This window comes from Chiloscyllium plagiosum, chromosome 23 (genome assembly GCF_004010195.1).
Source record: "Chiloscyllium plagiosum isolate BGI_BamShark_2017 chromosome 23, ASM401019v2, whole genome shotgun sequence".
Taxonomy (NCBI): Eukaryota; Metazoa; Chordata; class Chondrichthyes; order Orectolobiformes; family Hemiscylliidae; genus Chiloscyllium; species Chiloscyllium plagiosum.
In genome coordinates, this window is record NC_057732.1 from 34,141,516 (window position 1) to 34,165,300 (window position 23,785).

General features: G+C 42.5%; 1 protein-coding gene across 1 annotated transcript in view; it reads right to left on the reverse strand.

The window, feature by feature from the left end:
• Positions 1 to 23,785, reverse strand: part of sbf1 (SET binding factor 1) — a 104,993-nt gene that overhangs the window by 62,520 nt on the left and 18,688 nt on the right. Inside the window, exons 6-11 of the mRNA XM_043713206.1 lie at positions 18,127 to 18,232; positions 15,344 to 15,476; positions 14,796 to 14,904; positions 14,271 to 14,384; positions 4,990 to 5,067; positions 342 to 455 (exon numbers count right to left, since the gene is read on the reverse strand). Of these exons, the coding sequence (XP_043569141.1) occupies positions 342 to 455; positions 4,990 to 5,067; positions 14,271 to 14,384; positions 14,796 to 14,904; positions 15,344 to 15,476; positions 18,127 to 18,232 (654 nt within the window). The remainder of the gene's footprint in view (positions 1 to 341; positions 456 to 4,989; positions 5,068 to 14,270; positions 14,385 to 14,795; positions 14,905 to 15,343; positions 15,477 to 18,126; positions 18,233 to 23,785) is intronic.

The following is a 23,785-nucleotide window of genomic DNA, read 5'->3' on the forward strand; positions in this document are numbered from 1 at the left end:
TTTCCTTAAGTGTGTGGTCAGCCTTGCTGGTCCACATGATTTGCCCCAAGCTGGCATACATTCTGCACTATGAGTGCACCCAACTCCCTATACTATGCAATCATATCTATTGTCCATGTGGCCGTTGTGCACCTTGTACTGTGTTAAGCATTCCAACCAGTACACTTCCTTACTGCGTGATCATCCTTGTCTATTGGGTGTGCAGGCTGCACACTTGCGTTATTACTATTCTTGCTTGCACAAGCAAGACACTGAAAGGTATGGGATGTACAGTCTTATCTGCACATTCCATACTTTTCCACCATACACTGTTCTCTAGCCTCTGTATGTACCCATCATACCTTGTGAAAACGAATGACTGGCTCCGGATGGATGCGGATAATTTGCAGACACCACCGATAACCCTGAAACAGCTGTGCAAACAAGCGCAGAAAGACAGCACGGATCTCCTTATCCTGGCAAAGCACACAAAGTTAGCTGGAATTTTAACTACCAAGAACTAATTACATGCAAGAGATCTTTACAGCTTTACTACAGTTAAAATTATAGCGACAGACCTTAAAAGATTATAACAATGCTAATGTCAGGCAAGAGCTAACCAACCATTCGAAAAAACGCTGCACATTGAGAAAGGACCATGCGTGGAGAATGGAGATCCTCTGCCATAGATCAAATAAACTCAAGAGAGAAAGAAAAATAGCTTGCATTTATATAGTAATTTTCAGGATGATAAGGAATCTCAAAATGCTTCACAGCCAATGAGCTGAGATTTGTTTCAAGTTGTGAAACTGTTATATTCTATTCTAAGGACTATAATAGCAATTTCTAGACAAAGACAGACTAAGTTTGCTTTTATTCTTTAGGTAGGCATGAACAGCAATAATACAACTGACTAATCATCACAATCAATTAATCTGTCAATTAACCTACAACAGACCTAGGTGAGAAACAAGGAAATCTTCAAGCAATGAAAAGCTTTCAGAAACAGAGGTGATGGAGATGGGGAGAAGAGGGTGAAGTAAGGGGGGCAGAAGGAGGGAGGGCGACGGACGCGGGGGAAGGAGGGAGGGCGACGGACGCGGGGGAAGGAGGGAGGGCGACGGACGCGGGGGAAGGAGGGAGGGCGACGGACGCGGGGGAAGGAGGGAGGGCGACGGACGCGGGGGAAGGAGGGAGGGCGACGGACGCGGGGGAAGGAGGGAGGGCGACGGACGCGGGGGAAGGAGGGAGGGCGACGGACGCGGGGGAAGGAGGGAGGGCGACGGACGCGGGGGAAGGAGGGAGGGCGACGGACGCGGGGGAAGGAGGGAGGGCGACGGACGCGGGGGAAGGAGGGAGGGCGACGGACGCGGGGGAAGGAGGGAGGGCGACGGACGCGGGGGAAGGAGGGAGGGCGACGGACGCGGGGGAAGGAGGGAGGGCGACGGACGCGGGGGAAGGAGGGAGGGCGACGGACGCGGGGGAAGGAGGGAGGGCGACGGACGCGGGGGAAGGAGGGAGGGCGACGGACGCGGGGGAAGGAGGGAGGGCGACGGACGCGGGGGAAGGAGGGAGGGCGACGGACGCGGGGGAAGGAGGGAGGGCGACGGACGCGGGGGAAGGAGGGAGGGCGACGGACGCGGGGGAAGGAGGGAGGGCGACGGACGCGGGGGAAGGAGGGAGGGCGACGGACGCGGGGGAAGGAGGGAGGGCGACGGACGCGGGGGAAGGAGGGAGGGCGACGGACGCGGGGGAAGGAGGGAGGGCGACGGACGCGGGGGAAGGAGGGAGGGCGACGGACGCGGGGGAAGGAGGGAGGGCGACGGACGCGGGGGAAGGAGGGAGGGCGACGGACGCGGGGGAAGGAGGGAGGGCGACGGACGCGGGGGAAGGAGGGAGGGCGACGGACGCGGGGGAAGGAGGGAGGGCGACGGACGCGGGGGAAGGAGGGAGGGCGACGGACGCGGGGGAAGGAGGGAGGGCGACGGACGCGGGGGAAGGAGGGAGGGCGACGGACGCGGGGGAAGGAGGGAGGGCGACGGACGCGGGGGAAGGAGGGAGGGCGACGGACGCGGGGGAAGGAGGGAGGGCGACGGACGCGGGGGAAGGAGGGAGGGCGACGGACGCGGGGGAAGGAGGGAGGGCGACGGACGCGGGGGAAGGAGGGAGGGCGACGGACGCGGGGGAAGGAGGGAGGGCGACGGACGCGGGGGAAGGAGGGAGGGCGACGGACGCGGGGGAAGGAGGGAGGGCGACGGACGCGGGGGAAGGAGGGAGGGCGACGGACGCGGGGGAAGGAGGGAGGGCGACGGACGCGGGGGAAGGAGGGAGGGCGACGGACGCGGGGGAAGGAGGGAGGGCGACGGACGCGGGGGAAGGAGGGAGGGCGACGGACGCGGGGGAAGGAGGGAGGGCGACGGACGCGGGGGAAGGAGGGAGGGCGACGGACGCGGGGGAAGGAGGGAGGGCGACGGACGCGGGGGAAGGAGGGAGGGCGACGGACGCGGGGAAACGAGGATGGCAAAAGTATTGCCCAGAATGTCCACATCTCATGAATGAATGACAAAAAAACTTTCACTCTTTCCTCACCATCCATTTTGACCTATAATGGCTCTCAATCTGGTGACACTTTGATTTAAAAACTCTCATCCTGTGATCAAGATACTTTGGAAACTGATCCCTTATTGATGCAATCTTTTTCAGCCCCTCAAGTTTCTGAGATTTCCTACCCCATTAATATGACTTCCGGCAAATGTACAATTTTCATTGTCCCAGTAATCACAGTCTTGTCAGGAGTAATCTGGGCTATAATCTCTGAAATTCCCTCTTAAGTATGTCCATCGCACCCTCTCCCACTTCTTTAACACACTCGTTTAGGCCTACCTCCGAACAGATTTTCGCTATCTATTCAAATATCTCACTTGACGTTTTGTTGCCATTGCTCCTGTGAAGCAAGTTGGGTCATAGGGCTATATTAAATGCAATTTACACGAGTTGCCGTTTGTAAATGGCAAAGCTTTAAAAGGAGAAAAACAAATTTAAGACATCAGTTAAGCAAATCTTTCAAATTTGTAAAAGTAGTTGATAAAGCCATAAAATAAAAGCATTGGGTTCCTATCTTTTACAAATAGAAGCAGAGGACAAAAGAGATAATACTTATCATTGGTGGACCCCAGTTAGAATAGTATGTACACTTCTGGTACTTTTAAGATACACACAAGGATGATATCAGGCATGAGGCGCTTTGGTTATGTGGAAAGAAAGATATTGGGATGCTTTGCTGTGTCTAAACCTTACTTATTGCAATGCAGGGGAATTTATCAGGGCTTTGATAACAGTAAACCAAAAATCATATTTTCTCCTGGCTAATCAGTAACTAAACTAGCACAAATTTCAAACTGGCAAACAAACAGTCTTGGGTAGACTTTTAGGCAGATCATTGTTGAAATATGATACGCTCAACTGAAAACTAGTTGCAGTAGAATCCCCTGCTTCAAAATGAATTGGATGAGTAGTTAAAAATGAGCTAAATCAGCAAGGTATGCAAAATGATAGTTAAATGGGATTGGATGGACAACTGCAATCCAGCACATGTATGATGTGCCTTTTCTATTGTAAAAGCCGCCAGTCCTCTGGAAACATCCTCCCTCATACATAGTTAAAAATCACACAACACCAGGTTATAGTCCAACAGGTTTAATCGGAAGCACCGCTCCTTCATCAGGTGGTCGTGACCATTCCTGATGAAGGGCTTTTGCCCGAAACGTCAATTTTCCTGCTCCTCGGATGCTGCCTGACCTGCTTTTCCAGCACCACTCTGATCTAAACTCTGGTTTCCAGCATCTGCAGTCTTCACTTTTGCCTTGTAAATATATGGGACGCGGAGGAGGTTTACTAGATTGACACCTGGAATGAGCTGGTTGTCTTATGAGGATAGGTTGGGGACAGAATGGACATTTTTTTAAACCTCTGGAGTGTAGGAGAGTGAAGGTGACATAATTTAAGTTTAAGATCTTGAATGATCTTGACAAGGTGGACTGTAAAGGATATTTCCTCCTGTGGGTCAAGGACTAGTGGTCACCCTTTCAGGTTAGAGATGAAAAGAATTTTTATCTCTCAGGGTGCTGAAACTTTGGAACACTGCCTCAGAAAATGGTGGAGGCAGAGCCATCGCATGTTTTTAAGACAAATTTGGACAGATTCTTTCCAGGCACAGGAATCAAGGATTTTCAGCGTTAGGTGGGAACAGAGAATTTGAAACAAAAAGATCTGCAATAATCTTATTGAATGGCAAAGCAGGCCTGAGGGGCCAAATGATCTACTTCTGTTCCTATTTCATATGTTTGTATAAGAAAGGGTAACCTCTCAGGTTTTACTGAAAAAAAAAGTTGTAAGGTACAGAAAATTTACCATCTTAAACTAATGACTCAACCTAAGTCTTCTTAAACCTAGCAATTCAACATTATTTATTAATATAATTTATTCAGGCAGCAGGAGCAGTCATTGCAGGTCAATATTTAGTCAGCAGACTAAGAGCTCATTCATAATTGTATATGGTTCTAATTAATTCAAGTTAAGGGTTACCCATGTTGCTGCTTATTTATTTGGTGAATTAATTTAATCACTCAGTCTAATTGTTGATAGAGTCACCGTTCTAACAGGAGAATAATGGTTACTTGTTGTTTAACTGTACAGAAATGCTGTTTATTCAGGATAAGTAGTTTTCATTAAAAAGGAATCAAGGATGCTTTTGCAGCAAATTATGGGTTAATGACTGTGCAAACAGAGTTATAGAGTCTTTGTTTATCAATGATGTGTGTTAGGTAAAGGGGTAAATGTAGGGGTATGGGTGGGTTACGCTTCGGCGGGTCGGTGTGGACTTGTTGGGCCGAAGGGCCTGTTTCCACACTGTAAGTAATCTAATCTAATCTAATCTAAAAAAAAATCTAGAAATGACTAAAAAGGATGTCATGTCATTTGTTAATTCCAAAGTCTTATCCATTACTATACCTGGTATTTCATTGAAGAGGCTAATGTAGAGGGAGGTGGAAAAGCATAATCTGCATATTCCAACTCTGGGTCTAAAACCTGTGAAAAAATTATGGAAAATAAGAATTTTAAAATGTGTAAAACTTTATTAGAAATCTCATGTGCCGCAAATCCTCCCAAAGCTTTTCATTATAAAGATCCACTGTCCATTGTGGGAGCGGTTGCTGACACAGTTAGAACAGATTTCTATTGTTACGACAGGGACAGTAAGCCAAACTAAATTAACTCTTTATCACTGGATTCACAACACAGTGAAGTTAAAATATTCAATGATCCTCAAAATTGCCCAACTGTTCCTAACCAGATTTTAAGAATAACAGATATCAGACACCAAGTATACAACTTAAACAGAAATGAACAATTTATTAATTCTGCAACTTTAGCAGTGCAAAACTAAACAAGGTAATTTAATTAAGGCATATGATTTTAACCCAACCTTTTGGTCATAACCCCCAGTCTCTCATTTTCTCTCTCTCTCACACACACACACACACACACACACTTAAAACATAAATTAGAAAGAAAATAAAAGTTGTCATTTGCCAGTTTGAGCATGATGGCTCAGTGGTGAGCACTGCTGCCTCACAGCACCAGAGGCCCAGGTTCGATTCCAGACTCAGGGCATTCTCCTCGTGTCTGTGTGGGTTTCCTCCAGGTGGTCCGGTTTCCTCCCACAATCCAAAGATGTGCAGTTAGGTGAATTGGCACTGCTAAATTGCCCATAATGTGCAGGGATGTGTAGGTTAGGTGCATTAGTCAGGGGTAAATGCTGAGTAGTAAGAGAATAGGTCTGTGTGGGTTACTCTTCGGAGGTTCAGTGTGGATTTGTTGGGCCAAAGGGCCTGTTTCCACACTACAGGAATTCTAATTCTAATTAATAAATTTCAACAATGAGTATAGGTCTTTACAGAATTATTGAATGAGGCATTCTATTGGAGACACTTAATTCTGAAGTCACTGGAAAACGCAAATAGCTTTCAGCAGGCTCCAAGAAATGTTTACTTACTCCTTAATAACTGGGATTCTTTTCTCATAACATTCAACAATTCTTTAACTGAATATAAACTAGAGAGAGTAAAACTCAAACAAAGTTTGGATGTAAGTTTGCTCTCTGATCTAAAAGTTTCATTTTCAGATGTTTCATCACCATCCTAGGTAACATCATCAGTGAGTCTCTGGTGAAGTACTGGTGTTATAACCTGCTTTCTATGGTGTGTTTAGGTTTCCTTGGGTTGGCGATGTCATCCCTGTGGCAATGTCGGCTCCGGTTCTTTTTCTCAGAGGGTCCAAGTTTGCATTCACACTGCTATTGTCCATTATACCATGATCCATAACTTCATTCAAATCCAAGTATATCACATCAACAGTGTTGCTCTCATTAACCCTTTCTGCTACCTCTTCAAAAAAACTCAAGATAGCTAAACACAATTTCTGCTTTAGAAATCAGTGCTGATTCATCATAATTAACATGCCTTTTCCATATGACTATTAATTCTATCCTGGATGATTGGTGGGGCAACTTCTGGAAACAAACTATAATTAACTGGTATGTACTGGAAAAACCAACCCATTCAACCTTTCTTGAACAACGCCATAATGTCTGCAATTCTCTAGTCTTCTGCCTCATGCCCACTGCAGGAGCCTCAACAGCTGACAATGTTCAACAGGCATGAGGTACCTGCCACCTGTGGTGATGAGAAAAAGGACCGTTGGGAGGATAGGCGAGCGAACCATGGAGACCACTCAAGTCGGAGAACCAAAAAAAAAGTTGCAATGAATAATAATTAGGATTATACATAGCATCATTTGTAAGCAGTATTGAAAGTTCCCCATTGCATATTGTTCGCCTGGTGTCAAGGTAAGGGACATGCTGAACCAGCCTAAAAAGATAGTGGAGAGGGAGGAGAAGGATCCATTTGTTGATGGCTATATTGGGACCAACAACATAAGCAAGAGTAGGCAAGAGGTCATGTTCGGGGAGCTTCAGAAATTAGGAACGAATTTAAAGAACAGAAATTTAAGAGTTATAATCTCTGGATTATTACGCGAGCCACATGCAAATTGGCATATAGAGATGTAAAAGTGTGATTAAAGACGTGGTGCAGGAAAGAGATGTTGCCTTTCATAGGGCACTGGCACCAGTATTAGAACAGGAAAGAACTGTACTGTTGGGACACAGCTCTACCTAAACTGACCTGAGACCAATATCCTCACGGAAGACAGGGTGGTCACAAGGACTAAATTACAAAACTGGGAATGAGGGAATGCTTGGAGAAATCAATCCAGTTTTAAAATCAACTAACAGGAAAGAGTAAAGAAACTGTCAGGAATCCTACTTTAGATACAGCAGGTATCTGCAAAACTAGAAGATGCACATGATTAAACTGGAAGAGAAAAATAATGAACGTGTGAATAAAACATCAGTGCTGAAGAACAGGTACAGCATATGACCCAAATAACAGTTCTATGTACGAATGCAATGGAGCATAAGGAATAAATTAAATGAGCTGCAGACAGAAATTCAGACAGAAGATTATGATATTCTAGCCATTACCAAGATATGGCTGGAGGGTGGTCAGGATTAGTAACTCAATATGCCACGTTATAAGGTTTATAGGATGGGCAGGGAAAAATACAAAGACATGGATTAGCTGTATTGATTTGAAACAAAAGGTGAGGGGGGGGGATATAATGAGGGGAAATCATTCAGTGGAAACAGTATGGGGGGGAACTGAGGAACATAAAAGCATTAAAAAACTGTAATAGATGTTGTGCACAGATCCCGTGGTAGCAGCTGTGAAGTGCTAGAATGCATGAATGAAGAAATGAGCAAAGTGTGCAGCAAAGACAGAGTATTATCAACAGGGGATTTAACTTTTAACATAGGTTAGGAAAGCAGATAAGCATCTAATCGAAAGACAGTGGATTTCTAGAGTGTGTCCAGGATAGTTTCCTCCAACAGTATATCCTAGATGCAACAAGGGGACAAGCAACAATGGATTTAGTAACAAATAACGAGTTGGATTTAGTTAGTCACCTAAATATGCATGAACATTTATCGAATAGTGATCATAATATGATAGAGATCAATCTAGCATTTCAAAATGAAAAGCATGAATCAGCTACTTGAGTTTCAGCTTTATGCAAGGCTGCCTTTAGCGAGATGAGACAGCTAAAGGGAAAATCTGTGAACAGGTAAAACAACTGAAGAACAGTGGAGATGTTAAAAAAATTTAACACAATACAAAACCAGTTTATACTCGTGAAGGAAAAGCTCCACTTCATAGAAAAACAGCCACGGACAACTAAAGAGCTAACAGACAACATACAACTAAACAAAAAGGCTTACAAAAATGCAAAAACCAACACAGATACTGCTGAATGGGAAAGATACAAAGACCAAGGGTCAAAGTAGCTTATAAGAGCTAATAAAAGGGATTATGCCAGGGACATGAAAATCAATAAGAAATTTTATCGTTACAAAAACAGAGTGAGAGTGGTGAGGAACAACAATGGCCCACTAAAGACTGAAAGTGGCAGCATTGTCAGTGGTTATGGGAAATGGCAGACATTTTGAATAATTAAAATAAAACAAAAAAATAATGGACGCTGCAGATCTGAAACAAAAACAGAAATTGCTGGGGAAATTCAGGTCTGGCAGCATCTGTGGGGAAAAAAGCAGAGTTAATATTTCAGGTCCGATGACTAATAAAGAGACACCAGACTCGACGTTAACTCTGCTTTCTTCCCACAGATGCTGCCAGACCTGATGAGTTTCAGGTTGATGTTGAGTAATTACTTTGCCTCAGTATTTACAGCAGCAAAAGATGATAGCTTGCTGGATGCCCCAAGGATATGAAGAATAGATTGGGAACATGCACAAAATAAAACTAACCTAATTAAAACATCAGTAATAAGGAAATTAATGAAATTAAATAGAGATAAACTCCCGGTACCTGACAATTTCCAACAGATGGTGTTAAAGGAAATAAGGGGACACATTATAGACAGCCTAACTATAAACATTCAGAGCTCCCCAGACACAAGAGTTGTCCCTTTGGATTGATAAATTGCATACCACTCTGTTTTTTAAGAAGAGCAAAAGAGGAAAATCAGGGAATTACAGACCCATGAGCCTAACATCTGTAGAGGGGAAATTGTTTGACTCTTATAATCAAGAATAGGGTAACTTAATTTTTCAATTAATCAGGGAAAGCCAGCATGGATTCATGATAGGTAGGTCATGCCTGACAAACCTCAATGAATTCTTTGACGAGATGACTACGGTAATGGATATGGAATGTCTTCCGAGAGTCCCTCTACAGTCCTGTATAAGCTACTGTTAACTAAGATGGAAACCCACAGAAATGAGGGCAAGATGCTGACATGGCTGGGGAATTGGTTGAGTGGCAAACTACAGAAAGTAGGAATAATGAATAGGCACTCACATGAATGAACAAATGGACATGAATTAGCTTTATTGTGAAACTGGCAGGATGTGACCAGTGGTATAACATCAAAATCTGTATTGGGGCCTCAATTATTTACATTGTTTATTAATGCTTTGGATAATGGTGTGGAACATCATTTTTCCAAATATGATGACGACACAAGGTTAGGCTGGGCATTGTAGAAATGCAGATGATAGCATAAAATTACAAAAGGATGCTGATAGACTGAGTGAATGAGCAAAATTGTGGCAGATGGAGCTCAATGAAAGCAAGTGTGAGATTATCTATTTTGGACTGGGAAAGAATAGATGAGGGTACTTTCTTGATAGTTAAATACCTAGAGGATGTCCAAAGACACTTGAGGGTTCAGGTGCATTGATCTTAAAAATGCCATGAACAGATGCAGAAAATAGTGAGAAAATCTAATGGAATCCTAGCAAGAGAACTAGAGTCCAAAGATGCAGCAGTTATACAAAACCCTGATTAGACCCTACATGGAGTACTGTAAGCAGATCTGGGCACCACACCTCAGTAAGGATACATTGGCCCTGGAAGGAGGTACAATATAAATTTACAAGAATGATACCTGGGCTTCATGAACTCTTTTATGAAGAAAGTACATAAATTAGGCCTATCTTCTCTAGAATGTTAGTCGTTATGGAGTGATCTGATTGAAGTCTACAAGATATTAACAGGAAACAACAGGATAGATAATGATAAACTTTTTCCACTGTTTGAGGATACTCAAACTAGGGGACATAGTCTGAACATTAGGACCAGACTGTTCAGAAGAGATGTTAGGAAGCACTTCTATAACAAAAAGGATAGTAGATTTTTGGAATAGATTTCCACAAACAACAATAGATGCTGAATCAGTTGTTAACTTTAAATTTGAGATAGACATATTTTAGTTAAGTATTACAGGATATGGGCCAACGGCAAACATATAGATTTAGGCCACAGATCAGCCATGATCTCATTGAACAATGAAAGTGACTTGAGGGGCTGAATAGCTTACGCCTGTTCCTATGTTCCAAAGTTCAGAAAAGACAAAGGTTCCATTGCCCCCACAATTCCTACACTCACTTGGAGTCATAGAGATGTACAGCACGGAAGCAGACCCTTCGGTCCAACCCATCCATGCCAACCAAATATCCCAATCTAATCTAGTCCCATTTGACAGCACCCGGCCCATATCCCTCCAAACTCTTCCTACTCATAAACCCATCCAGATGCCTCTTAAATGTTGCAACTGTACAAGCCTCCACCACTTCCTCTGGCGGCTCATTCCATACACTCACCACCCTCTGTGTGAAAAAGTTGCCCTTTAGGTCTCTTTTATATCTTTCCCCTCTCACCCTAAACCTATGCCCTCTGGTTCTTAACTCCCCCACCACAGGGAAAAGACTTTGTCTATTTATCCTATCTCTGCCACTCATGATTTTATAAACCTCTATAAGGTCACCCCTCAGCCTCCAATGCTCCAGGTAAAACAGCCCCAGCCTATTCAGCCTCTTCTTATAGCTCAAATCCTCCAACCCTGGCAACATCCTTGAATCTTTTCTGAACCTTTCAAGTTTCACAATGTCCTTCTGATTGGATAGAGACCAGAATTGCACGCAATATCTCAAAATTGGCCTAACCAACATCCTGTACAGCCACAACATGACCTCCCAACTCCTATACTCAATGCTCTGACAAAAAGGAAAGCATACCAAATGCCTTCTTCACTATCCTATCTACCTATGACTCTACTTTCAAGGAGCTACGAACCTGCCCTCTAAGGTCTCTTTGTTCAACAACACTCCCTAGGCCCTTACCATTAAGTGTTTAAGTCCTGTTAAGATTTACTCTCCTAAAATGCAGCACCTCATATTATCTAAATTAAACTCCATCTGCCACTCCTCAGCCCATTGGCCCAGCTGATCAAGATCCCGTTGTAATCTGAGATAGCCTTGCTCACTGTCCACTACACCTCCAATTTAGGTGTCACCTGCAAACTACTAACTATACCTCCTATGTTCATATCCAAATCATTTATATAAATGACAAAAAGTAGCGGACTTATATAAATGACAAAAAGTTCTCACAATTGGCCCTTCAAGACTCAGTGGGTATAGTTGGGCCTGTCAGTTATGACCAGGAAGCACTTTACGATTTCTAGAACAATCTCACGGTCACACTACTGAAAGAAACAGCCTCAGGCTTTGGAGATATAACGGTCCTCATTGTGCCACTGATCCCTGTGGCACGCTACTGGTCACAGGCCTCCAGTCTGAAAAACAACCCTCAAGCACTACCTTCTGTCTTCAACCTTTGAGCCATTTCTGTATGCAAATGGCTACTTCTCCCTCATCCCATTGCCTTGTTAACCTTAAGGGCCAACAAATCATCCAAGATTTATTTCCTTAATAATTTTGAACCTTCTAGTGACAAGAGCTTCCTTCTCTGTCAGCATGGCACAAGTAGCAACGACTGTTTTGTAAAGATGGATGTAAAGTATTTATTTAACCCCTCAGGCAGCCTCTCTGGCTCCATGGATAAGTCCCCTTTTTGGCCTTTGACTGACCCTATTCCCTCTTTAACCATTCTTTTGCTATTTATGTGCCTATTGAAGACTTCTGAAATTTCCTTTACTGTAGCTGCTACTTTTGTCCCTCTCAGTCCCTCTTTGCTTCTTTTAATTGTCTTTTCACCTCCCCAAAACCTTCAGAATTCCTGTGGATTCTCATTTGTATTTTATGCCTTACACTTGGCAGAAGCACTAATTTTCCTTCAAATGTTCATTTCTACCTCCTCTTCATTCCGAAAGCTCTAATCTGCCCCATTTCGTTCACTCAGCTTGTCCTAACTTCCCCATTTGAGGCAAGAAAGCTTAATAGTACCTAAAACATTTGGCCTTTGAAGGCAGCCCATTGTTAAGTTAATGTTTTTCTCACCAACCTTATTCCAATAAATCCTGCCAACTCTGTTCTTGGACCATTAAAGGCCACTCTGTGCTAATAGTTTTCTCTTGATTAAAATTAAATGTTATTGTCACATGTACTTCTGTGCTTGAGTAGAGTGAAAAGTGTACAGTGTCACCATTCCCGGGACCATCTTGGGTACAAAGGTATCTAGGTGCAAAATCTTAGATATAAAGTAGAAAACTAAAGAAACAAAGTTAAAAATTAAACATTACAGCCCTTCTTAGTATTAAGTAGAAAAGTAAAGAAATAAAATTAAAGACAATTGTATTGTTAACAAGTGCTTAGCCATGCTGGGCTCGCAATCCTTACAAGGGCTCAATCTCCTCTGCTTGGGCCTGCACTCCAGTCAACTTTGAGCTGTCTGCTATCACCGCTAAGGCAGACGCTGGGAACCATCCCTGACCACCATGTTGGACTTGCTCTTCCTGCACTGAGCTTGATCTCCAACTGCCAAAATCCTGATCCATGCCCCTGCCACTGCTACATATCGAACAGTAACAAGCCATGATGCCGCCAACCGCCAAAGGCCCTGCTCCAGGGTGTCACTCTCCTGGCTCTTTCACGATTATCCTGTAGTTGATCATTTCCCTTTTTGAATACTTCACTAAGCCCTGATTTTAAATTATGTGACTGCTCCTTAGAACAATTAGCAAAACACCAATACAATGGGTCAGATTGCTGCCTTCTGCCCGTTCCCCATTTTATGGGCACTTTTTGCAAAACCTGCTATGGCATAAGAACTTTGGTTCATAGAATAGATAGAATTCCTACAATGTGGAAGCAGGCCATTTGGCCCTTCGAATGCATACCGACCCTCCGAAGAGCATCTTACCCAACCCACACCCCTATCTTATCCCTGTAACCCTGCACTTCCCATAGTCAATCCACCTAACCAGCGCATCTTTGGACTGTGGGAGGTAACCCACGCAGACACAGGGAGAATGCACAAACTCCACACAGACAGCCACCCCAGGGTGGAATCGAACCTGGGTCCCTAACAATGTGAGGCAGCAGTGCTAACCACTGAGCCATCATCCTGTCCTTTCGACAATTAGCTTTAAATCTGAAATCAGAGGCGTCCTCTGAAATATTGACCCTTCGGGTGATGGAACAAGTTCTCACAATTGGCCCTTCAAGACTCAGTGGGTACATTTGGGCCTGTCAGTTACGACCAGGAAGCACTTTATGATTTCTAGAACAATCTCACTGTCACACTACTGAAAGAAACAGCCTCAGGCTTTGGAGATATAGCGGTCTACACTACCTAAGAGCCCCTCAGTAATGCTCTACAATTCTATGTAAATGGGCATCCCTCATTCACTCCTTCTGAACACCTACTGCCTTCCCGGACCTACTTGCATGTTACTCTCCGAAACCATTCTGATACAATGATCATTGCCCACCTCATTTCCAAGGACCAGACCCAACAATGCATCATCCTTCTTTTTGGACAGGACACATACTGCTGTAAGGAAACTCTTCGTAAGGCAATCTAAGAATACTTGCCCCTTATACTCCCAGTGTTCCAGTTTTTGGGTAACTGAAATCCTTCATTCTACTACTCTACAGTGCTGGTATTTTGCTGTAATTTCCCTGCAGATACTATTATTGACTCAACCAAAATAGGCAGCCAGCAATTCAGTAATTACTTCTTCTCAGCAACGCAGACGTTCACCTTTGATTTTCTCCGTTTCTTAATCTAAAATTGCACAATATCTCAACACAACTGAAGAAGATGCCCAATCATGTCCACAGGTTCTGTGCAACAATATTCCACATTACAGCATCCATCAGCAGTCTGATCCAATTAAACATTTCTTACCATGGAAAGTGTTGTTTGAGTTTGGAGGAGGTAAGGTTCTGGCAGGACCGAAATGTGGATGCACTCTGGAATCACAACTGTGCCGCCATCCAGATCAGCCACAATCACATCCAACTACAGGGGGAAGAAAAGCATTTTCAAAAAAAACACCTCAACAACATCTGTCTTCTCCTCTCTATACACACAAACATATGCCTCATCCCCAACTCTCTCACCACAGTCTCATCTACCATCCTACCCACATTAAGATTCACCCAGAGGTGCACATTTTGCACATAACCAGGCGCCCAAATGCTCCTCCAACTTTCCCTATCCTCCTTTACCTATACATCCTTACCCACTTCACTATTCTCTCCCAACCCCAAATTTTCTCTCTCAACTGCATGTCAGTATTAAAAATACATGAGTAGTACAATTGAAAATAATATTCACTAACTTTAGATTGCAAACAAATATTTCAGAGAGTGGCAGAACTCTCAGTGGACAAGGTATGACTAAATAGATGGCATTATAAAGTGCACTCACCAGGTCCTGCATATCTGCTCGGAAGGAGGAATGGATTCCAATGATGAAAGGCGTGGGACTGCTCAGCACTTCAAGAAGTTGAGCCGGTAAAATTGGGATATATGTAAAACTATCAGAACACAAGGCAAAGGTTCATTCATGACAATCCCAGAAGAAACAAACATTCCCACAAACCACCTCCACGACTGAGCCCATAATCCTAGTCAGCCTCGCACTTCCTGTGTTCTCACCACTCCACCCTCCCATTTCCTCCTTCCCAAACTCCACGAAACATTTCCTTTCCCCACCTCCCTCAGCAAAAACAAAAAAACTGACATGTTCTTTTGAACTTTATGGCCTTTAACACAGTATCAGAGAGATGCTTGTAAAGCATTTGCCACTATACAATATTCACATGAGTGGAAATTCAATTTTATCTGCTCAGACAGTTCAGCTATATCACGCAAACACCCACGAAACCTTCAATATACTAGTTTCTCTGAATGACAGTGTATTTGCACCCCAAATACAACTGCATCCTCTAAATGCATTGGTCTTCCCCTAGTTACCTATATTTTAGAGGGAACATGAGAGCAAGAAGAGCTCGACAGGCCTCTGTCAGTCTCTGGTAACTGGATGACAGGAACAAAATCTTGTGTTCGGTTAGGGCAGCACAGAAAAGCTCCAGTACATTGTTAATGCCTAGTAAAAGGTAACAAAGAATAAAGAAAACAAATTACAAGGTTGGAAACTATGAAAAGACAATTAATACATATGAGAATATACCTTACTCTCAACAGCTTAGAGCCGTTATAATATACATTGCTGTGAATATAGAGTACATGTCTGATTTTGTAAGAAAAGTTCCTATTTTGAACTTTGAGTATCTGATTGTATGTACTATATGGAGAAAGTGAGGTCTGCAGATGCTGGAGATCAGAGATGGAAATGTGTTGCTGGAAAAGCGCAGCAGGTCAGGCAGCATCTAGGGAACAGGAGAATCGACGTTTCGGGCATTAGCCCTTCTTCAGGAAGGGCTCATTCCTGAAGAAGGGCTAATGCCCGAAACGTCGATTCTCCTGTTCCCTAGATGCTGCCTGACCTGCTGCGCTTTTCCAGCAACACATTTCCATCTCTGTATGTACTATATATCAACAACGAAGAGCAGTCTCCCCCTGCCAAAGTTACTGCACCTATTGGAGGAACTGTAAAGGTAGAACAGCACCATTTTATAAATTTACTACAAAGCAACATCAAATGCAAATTCAGTAGTCTCCATGATGTTCAAGGCTAACCAGAAATACTCATTTATACTGTCTGCGAAACAAATCAAACAAACACAAACCAAGATATGGCGGCCTGAAAAATCAACATTTTTGAAATTCAGCTACCCTAACCATCAAACTTCCAATTCAGCCAAAACAAAGGGAACAAGTTAAATTTGCTCAAAAAGGAAACAGCATTCTAAGCTCCATCTGTACAATAAAGCTAAAATAAATGAGATATCTTAGCTCCAATACTTCTGAAGAAACATTTCTCATCACACTGTCATTACTATGTGGGCAAGCTAGGGGTAAGCAAAGCAAACATTAAAGGGACAGTGCAGTTTGGATCCAAATGTGGCAAAAACAATAAACAAACATTGTAGCGAACACCTGCTTTCACCACATCACAGACCTTCCTGTTTGTCCATCTTCCCCATTTACCTGAGCTCAATACTTATTTGTAAAATCTCTAAGTTCATGAAAAGTCAACTTACTTCCTCACCAAAGGGACTGCCTTCCTTAAGAGTTTCTAACACCCTGATTTGTTTGTCAGTGGTTATTCTGAATGGCTGCTTTTGGACAGGTAGTAAGTGTGCAAGGTTGTTCCCCATGGGTTGATATGAAAGCCACTTTTTTTGGGGGTACACTAGTGACCTGAACTTGAATGTAACACAAACAATAGAGCTAACATGAAAGGTGCAAATGTGATAAATATGATAATACCTGGCATTACTGGAAAAGTTAGGCTTGGTCTCCTTAGACCAGAGAAATCCGAAAAGATTTGGAGGAGATATTCAAGTATTCAGAGGTTTCAAGAGGATAAAGAAGAGAAAATGCTTCCAATGGAAGAATTGTATGGACACAGCAAAAGAACAAAAGACATGAAAATAAAATGCAGTAATTTAGAATGTACTGCCTTAAAGAATGGAGGAATGGATTCTATAATAACTTTCGAAAGGATACTGGATAAAGCAAGCTCTGGACCTTTTGAAGGAACAGGCAAAAGGGACTAATAGGGTGGATCATTTAAAGAACAAGCATAGGCACAAAGATCTGAATGATCCCTAAGATGCTGCATTAGAGAAAGAGGCAGACGCAGGCCAGATAAAATTAAGTGCATGGGAGCAAAGGAATGCATTATGAATGAAGAATGAGGAAAGACAATATAACCTACAGTTTTAAAGTGATGGGTAATCAGTGAGTGATTCACTTGCCCAGGCTTTTCCATCATCTAAAAGATACATTCCAGGATTATGATAGATCACTCCTCACTTGTCTGAATGGACACAGCTCCAACATTTTAGTTCTAAAAAAACCCAAGACAAAACATCTTCAATACCTCACCTTCTAACTTAATTATCCATTCCCTCCATAACTGGCAGGGCAGAGAAACCGAGGAAGAGGAGAGAAATATAGGGGTGGTGGCAGAGAAAGAGGTTGGAAAGGGAGAAGTGAATGCTTTCAGAGGTTCTGAGCTCCATTCCCAGGCAGAGACCCCCTTGATTGAAGGGCAAAAGAGAGGACCCCCAGTGAAGTGGCTGACAGTATCTAAACAGTTTCAATCCTGTGCAACTTGTCATCTGAGCAGTCAACACCAGTGACCTGATACCCCTTTGGATCATGTTGATATGACAGTATGATATGACTAAAGCATGAGTAGTACAATCAAAGCTGTAGAAATAACTGATTGGACCTTCTTTAACTCATTTAGTTGAAGCAAGTTGTGGAAATTAATGAGAGTATTGTGAATGCTGAAAATCTAAAATAAAAACAGAAAATATTGGAAATATTCAACAGACCTGGCGACATCTGTGGTGGGAGAAACTGAAGTTGTGCATCAAACTGAAGACTTGACAGAGCATTACCAACCTAAAACATTGACTTAGTTTCTTTCACCACAGCCGATGCCTAACCCAAATATTTCCAACAGTTTCTTTTTACACTATAGAAATTATACTATAGCACTATAGCAGTTGCAGCCAGCATCAATGGAATTTGAGAATATTAAAAACCCAGACAGCATCATGATCCTATTCAGCAGCCAGACTGATACAGCCTAATAATACACATAAAATTCAGATACATACCAAGCTGCTTGAGTAACAGTGCAACACTGCAGCCACTGACGGGCAGAGCATCACTAATAGGGGTCTGTATCACCTGACGATCTCCCGCTCCCAGTGAAATGGTTCTCTGAGAAGGTAAATAAGCAGGAATTGTAAGAGAATATTTGACAAACACTGAGCTGGTTTGATTCAACTAGATGTAGCAACAGATAGAACTTTCCTCATTGAATGGAACAGAACATCAAATTTAAGAGTTAGAGAGGCCATAAGAAATAGGAATAGGAGTATTTCATTCAGCCCTTCAAGCCTGCTCTATCATTCAAGAGGAACATGGCTGATCTGACATTCCTCACATTCACCTTCCTGTCCTTACCCCATAATCCTTGATTCTTCTACTGATCAACTTATTTATCTCATCCTTTAATACTGGGGAGGGGGATGTAAGTGAGAGAGTGCACGAGCAGAGGAGAGGAATGAGGAGGGGGCTCGAGAGAGAGAGAGAGAGAGAGAGAGAGAGAGAGAGAGAGAGCGCGAGCGCGAGCGCGATGGGGACATTCTGTTCTTGAGCCAGTTTCAGCAGTAAATAAGCTGATTGCTGATCTACATCCAAATTCCATTCACCTGCTTTGCCTCCACATTCCTTGACAATTTTGGCGAGCAAGAATCTTTCAAACTCTCAAAATTAACTTAGCTAACATTTTTACTACATTTTTCTAAAATTCTCCTATGTGGTTTGATTTTAAGGATATGTACTGTTCTCCTGGAGTCTTGCACCACCAGAAAAGGTTTGTGTCTAACATATCAGTTCATATCGATATACAGGCTTGTGAAGCACTGATGTTAGTGACCCACTTTCTATTTATGTGTTTAGGTTTCCTTGGGTTGGTGATGTCAGTTCCTGTGACGATGTCAGTTCCTATTCTTTTTCTCAGAGGGTGGTAAACAGAGTCCAAGTCGATGTGTTTGTTGTTAGAGTTCTGACTGGAATGACAAGCATTTAGGTATTCTCATGCGAGTCTATGTTTGGCTTGTCCTAGGATGGATGTGTAGTCCCAGTCGAAGTGCTGTCCTTTCTCATCTGTATGTAAGGATACTTGTGGTGAGTTGATGTTCATGTATTCTGATGGCTAGTTTTCTGCCTGTTTGTCCAATGTAGTGTTTGTTACAGTTCTTGCATGGTATTTTGAAAATGACATTAGTTTTGCTTGTTGTCTGTATGGGGTTTTTCAAATTCATTGGCTGCTGTTTTAGTGTGTTGGTGGGTTTGTGGGCTACCATGATGCCAAGAGGTCTGAGTAGTATGGCAGTCATTTCCGAGATGTCTTTGATGCAGGGGTGAGTGGCTGGGGTTTTGTCTGCTTGTTTAGGTTTGTTGCTGAGAAACTGGCAGACTGTGTTCATTGGGTAATTGTTCTTTTTGAATACACTGTACAATTGTCTGTCAAACAAGGAGAAAAACGCATCCAGAAACCCTAGCCACACTCCCCTACATCAAAGATGCCAGACTACTCAGAGCCCTTGGCATCATGATAGCACACAAATCCACCAACACACTAAAACAGCAGCTAATGAACTTAGAAGACCCTATACAGACAACAAGCAAAACTAATGTCATTTACAAAATACCTTGTAAGAACTGTAACAAACACTACATTGGACAAACAGGCAGAAAATTAGCCACCAGGATATGTGAACATCAACTAGCCAAAAAAAAACATGACCCACTCTCACAAGTATCCTTACATACAGATGAGGAAGGACACCACTTCAAACTGGGACAACAGATCTGTGCTAGGACAAGCCGAACAAAGACTCGCACAAGAATTCCTAGAAGCATGGCACTCCAATCAGAACTCTAACAACAAACACACTGACTTAGACCCCGTTTCCCACCCTCTGAGAAAAAGAACAGGAACTGACATCACCAACCCAAGGAAACCTAAACACAAATAGACAGCAGGTCACTAACATCAATGCTTCAGTGGAGGCTCACTGATGAGATACCTTGTATGGTGACGAAACGTCTGAAAATAAACCTTTCATCTCAGCGAGCAAACGTACATCCAGAATTTACCAAATTAAAAGAATAGCGGTTAGTGTGGTTATTAAATTGGCTAAGTGATGAAAAGTAGATCATAGTGATGGAGGATTGTTTCTCAGACTGAAGGGAAGTATATAGTGGTATTCCCCACAGTGGGTATTATAACCATTGCTGTTTGTGATATACATTTATGACCAGGACCACACAGGGTAATGTTTTTAAAACTTGCAAATCAGAAAGGCTCTAACGCAAAATACAACGCAGGAGAAAGTAACAAATCTCTAGAGTATTTAAGATTGGTGAATTGGACATATGGCAAATTAAATTTAATACAGAAGTGTGGGGTGTCATATACTTAATAGGAAGAATATAAACTAATGGTATAATTTCAAAGGGTAATGCAGAATCAGAGGAAGACATGGATGATGGCTTATTGCAATAACTTCATCCCATCTCTCCACTTTGCCCATCAACCAGAAAGCTCCTCGTGCTCAATCTTATGTCCAGCTCTTTTTAAAATACCTTATGATATCAACTTCATCCATCTTTTCAGGTACAAAATTTCAGATCTCAACAATATTCAGTGACAATTCTTTTGCCATATCAGCCCTATTGACCTTTTGTTAATAATGTTAATTTCAAACTATGATCTCTGTATATTGATCCATTCATGAAGGGAACAAATTTTCTCTGTACCTTTTGTCAAAATGTCTCATCATCTTAAAAACCTCTAAGTCAACTCAACGTGTTCTGTTATAGCAGCTTCCAACTTCTCATAACTGATTCTCTCTTCTAGTCCAGTGATATTCTGGCAAACGTCCTCTGTATCCTAAGGCCTCTACATTTTCCTGAAGTACTCTGCCCAGTATTGTCCACAACACTATTTTTCTTTCAATTGTTCATGGGGTGCGAGCATTGCTGACTAGGCCAGCAGTTATTGCCCATCACTGATTGCCCTGAAGGTAGTTGAGCTCAACCATATTACCATGGATCTGAAGTCACATATTAGCCAGGCAAGAATAGCACATTTCCATGCTTAAAAGGCATTGGTGAACTACACAAGGCTCAACCAGCGATTTGTAAACTTCTGGCACTTTCTCAAAATTTTAATTGTTTGAGAGACATAACTGAACTTTTGCAAATCCATTTTGAGGTTTCTTAATCAACAAAATTCGTTAAGTGCCCAGTCACTCTGCTCTTACAGATTCCATTAATATTCCACAATAGTTCTAACAAAGAAGTTTACAACTTCCTGATTTCTCCCCTCATAATTTTTTTTAAATATCAGAGCTATCTTTTCAGTTTTCCAACCTGGAGGGATAATTTCTGAAGAGAAAGAAATTTGGAACCTTAGGAGTCAAAAGTCTGCAATTTTGTCGCCTTTCTTTAAAGTCCTGAGATAGTAACCATCAAATCTCAGGGGGATTGGTCAATTCCTTATTTTCATTTACAATTTTATACATCTGTTTTTAAAGATCCACATTAACCTTGACACCACTTTATTGTCTATTATAATCACTATACATGCAACACATTTTCACAATTTATTCTTTTTTTGCAAAACATATCACTTTTTTGTCACCTTGTTCATATTTTCCTGCCTGACAGTTACCTAAAACTATACAATCTTTTCTACATTTAATTTTAGGTTTCATCTGATGACTTTCTTTCTAACCTTGACCACTCTATTTGGTAAAGAACTCTTTCTCCCAAAGGTTACATATGATCGATTGGAAGGCAGCAATGAGTCAGAAAACTTGGGGAAAAAAAAATTAGTTACAAAGAGTACAATTCCAGAGGTTTTTTTTGGGAAGATGGATGGGGAAGCTGCTCTTTTTCCAAGAGATTAACAGGATTAATGCAAAGGAAAATCTGGACAGCATGCTGGAAAAGAATCTAAGGTGGTGATATTCCTCTCATATCATATTTAGTTCTTTTGCAGATCATTTTATATCGATGCCCTCTTGCTCTTGATCCTTTTACAACCAAAAAAAGCCTCTCCCTAAATACTCTGTCCAGCTCACTCATGGCTGTTTTGCTGAGTGTTGGGTCAGAGATTAAGAAACTGTTTTGGACTACACAGGAATGTAGAGCTGAAGGCACTGTCAGATCAGCCACAATCATATAGAATGGCTGAAAATTTGAAAAGCCCAATGCCTACTCGTAGTATGTCTGCATGAGTACTTACAGTAGTTTTCGTTTTAATTCTGTTTCCATCATCTGCAGAACTTTGCTTTTTCAATCAAGTGGAATCTGAATGACTCAGCAGATATTTGCCTGAAAATAATTTGCTTCGCACATAAGTACTTTGCCTTATTTGGAAATTTGAAACAGTGAAACTTTGCTTGCAAATGTAATTGATCTGATCACAGAATTGCTACAGCACATCTGATGTCACCTAATAATATCTCATTTCTTTCTAAATGCCACAAATCACATTTCCAGGCCGTGCTTTCCACACCCTAAGTACTTGATGTGTGAAAAAGTTTTCCCTCACATCACCTTTACTTCATTTGTACATCACTTTACATCTATATTCTCTCGCACTATTTTTCTTTTCCAAGTAGGAACATCATCTCTCTACGCCGCTACCCAGCCCACTCATGATTTTAAAAAAAACTATCTTCTCTCAGCCTTCTCTCCAGGAAAACAGTCCCAACTTCTTCAATCTATCCTCATAGCTGAAGTTTCTCCTTCCTGGAATCATTCTTGTAAATCAGTATTGCCACCTATCTGCGCACTCCACCAACTTGTCAATGCTCTTCTGAAATTCCAAAGCCATAGAATGATAGAATCCCTACAGTGTGGAAACAGGCCATTTGGCCCAAGAAGTCCACAACAACCCTCCGAAGAGTATCCTAACCAGACCCATTCCCCTACCTGTCTCCCCTGACTAATGCATCTAACCAACACATCCCTGAACACTATAGGCAATTTCGGATGGCCAATTCACCTAACCTGCACATCTTTGGACTGTGCGAGGAAACGACAGCATCCGGAGGAAACAGGGAGAACGTGCAAACTCCACACAGACAGGCGCCCAAGGCTGGAACTGAACCTGGGTCCCTTGCGCTGTGAGATAGCAGTGCTAACCACTGAGCCACCATCTGTAATCAACTATCATCAAAGTCAGGGGATCAACCCTGATGCAATGAAAAGTGCAGGAGGGCATACCAGGACCAGCACCAGGCATACCTCAAAATGAGGTGTCAGCCTGAAGCTACCGAACAGGACTACCTGCATGCCAATGAGGTGATAGACAGATCTAAGCACTCCCACAACCAAAGGATCAGATCACAGCTCTGCAGTCCTGCCACATCCAGTTGTGAATGGTGTGGACAATTAAACAATTCATTAGAGGAGGCGACTCCACAAATATCTCAATCCTCAGTGATGGATGAGCCCAGCATGTCAGTACAAGAGATAAGGCCAATTCGAATCACTCCACATGATATCAAGAAATGGTTAGAGATATTGGATACTGCAAAAGCCACGGGCCTTGACAACATTCCAACAATAATATGGAAGACTTGTGCACAAGAATCTGCCACTCCCCTAGCCAAGCTGTTATAACATTGGCATCCACCCAGTGTGGAAAATTGCCCAACTATGTCCCGCACATAAAAAGCAGGATAAATC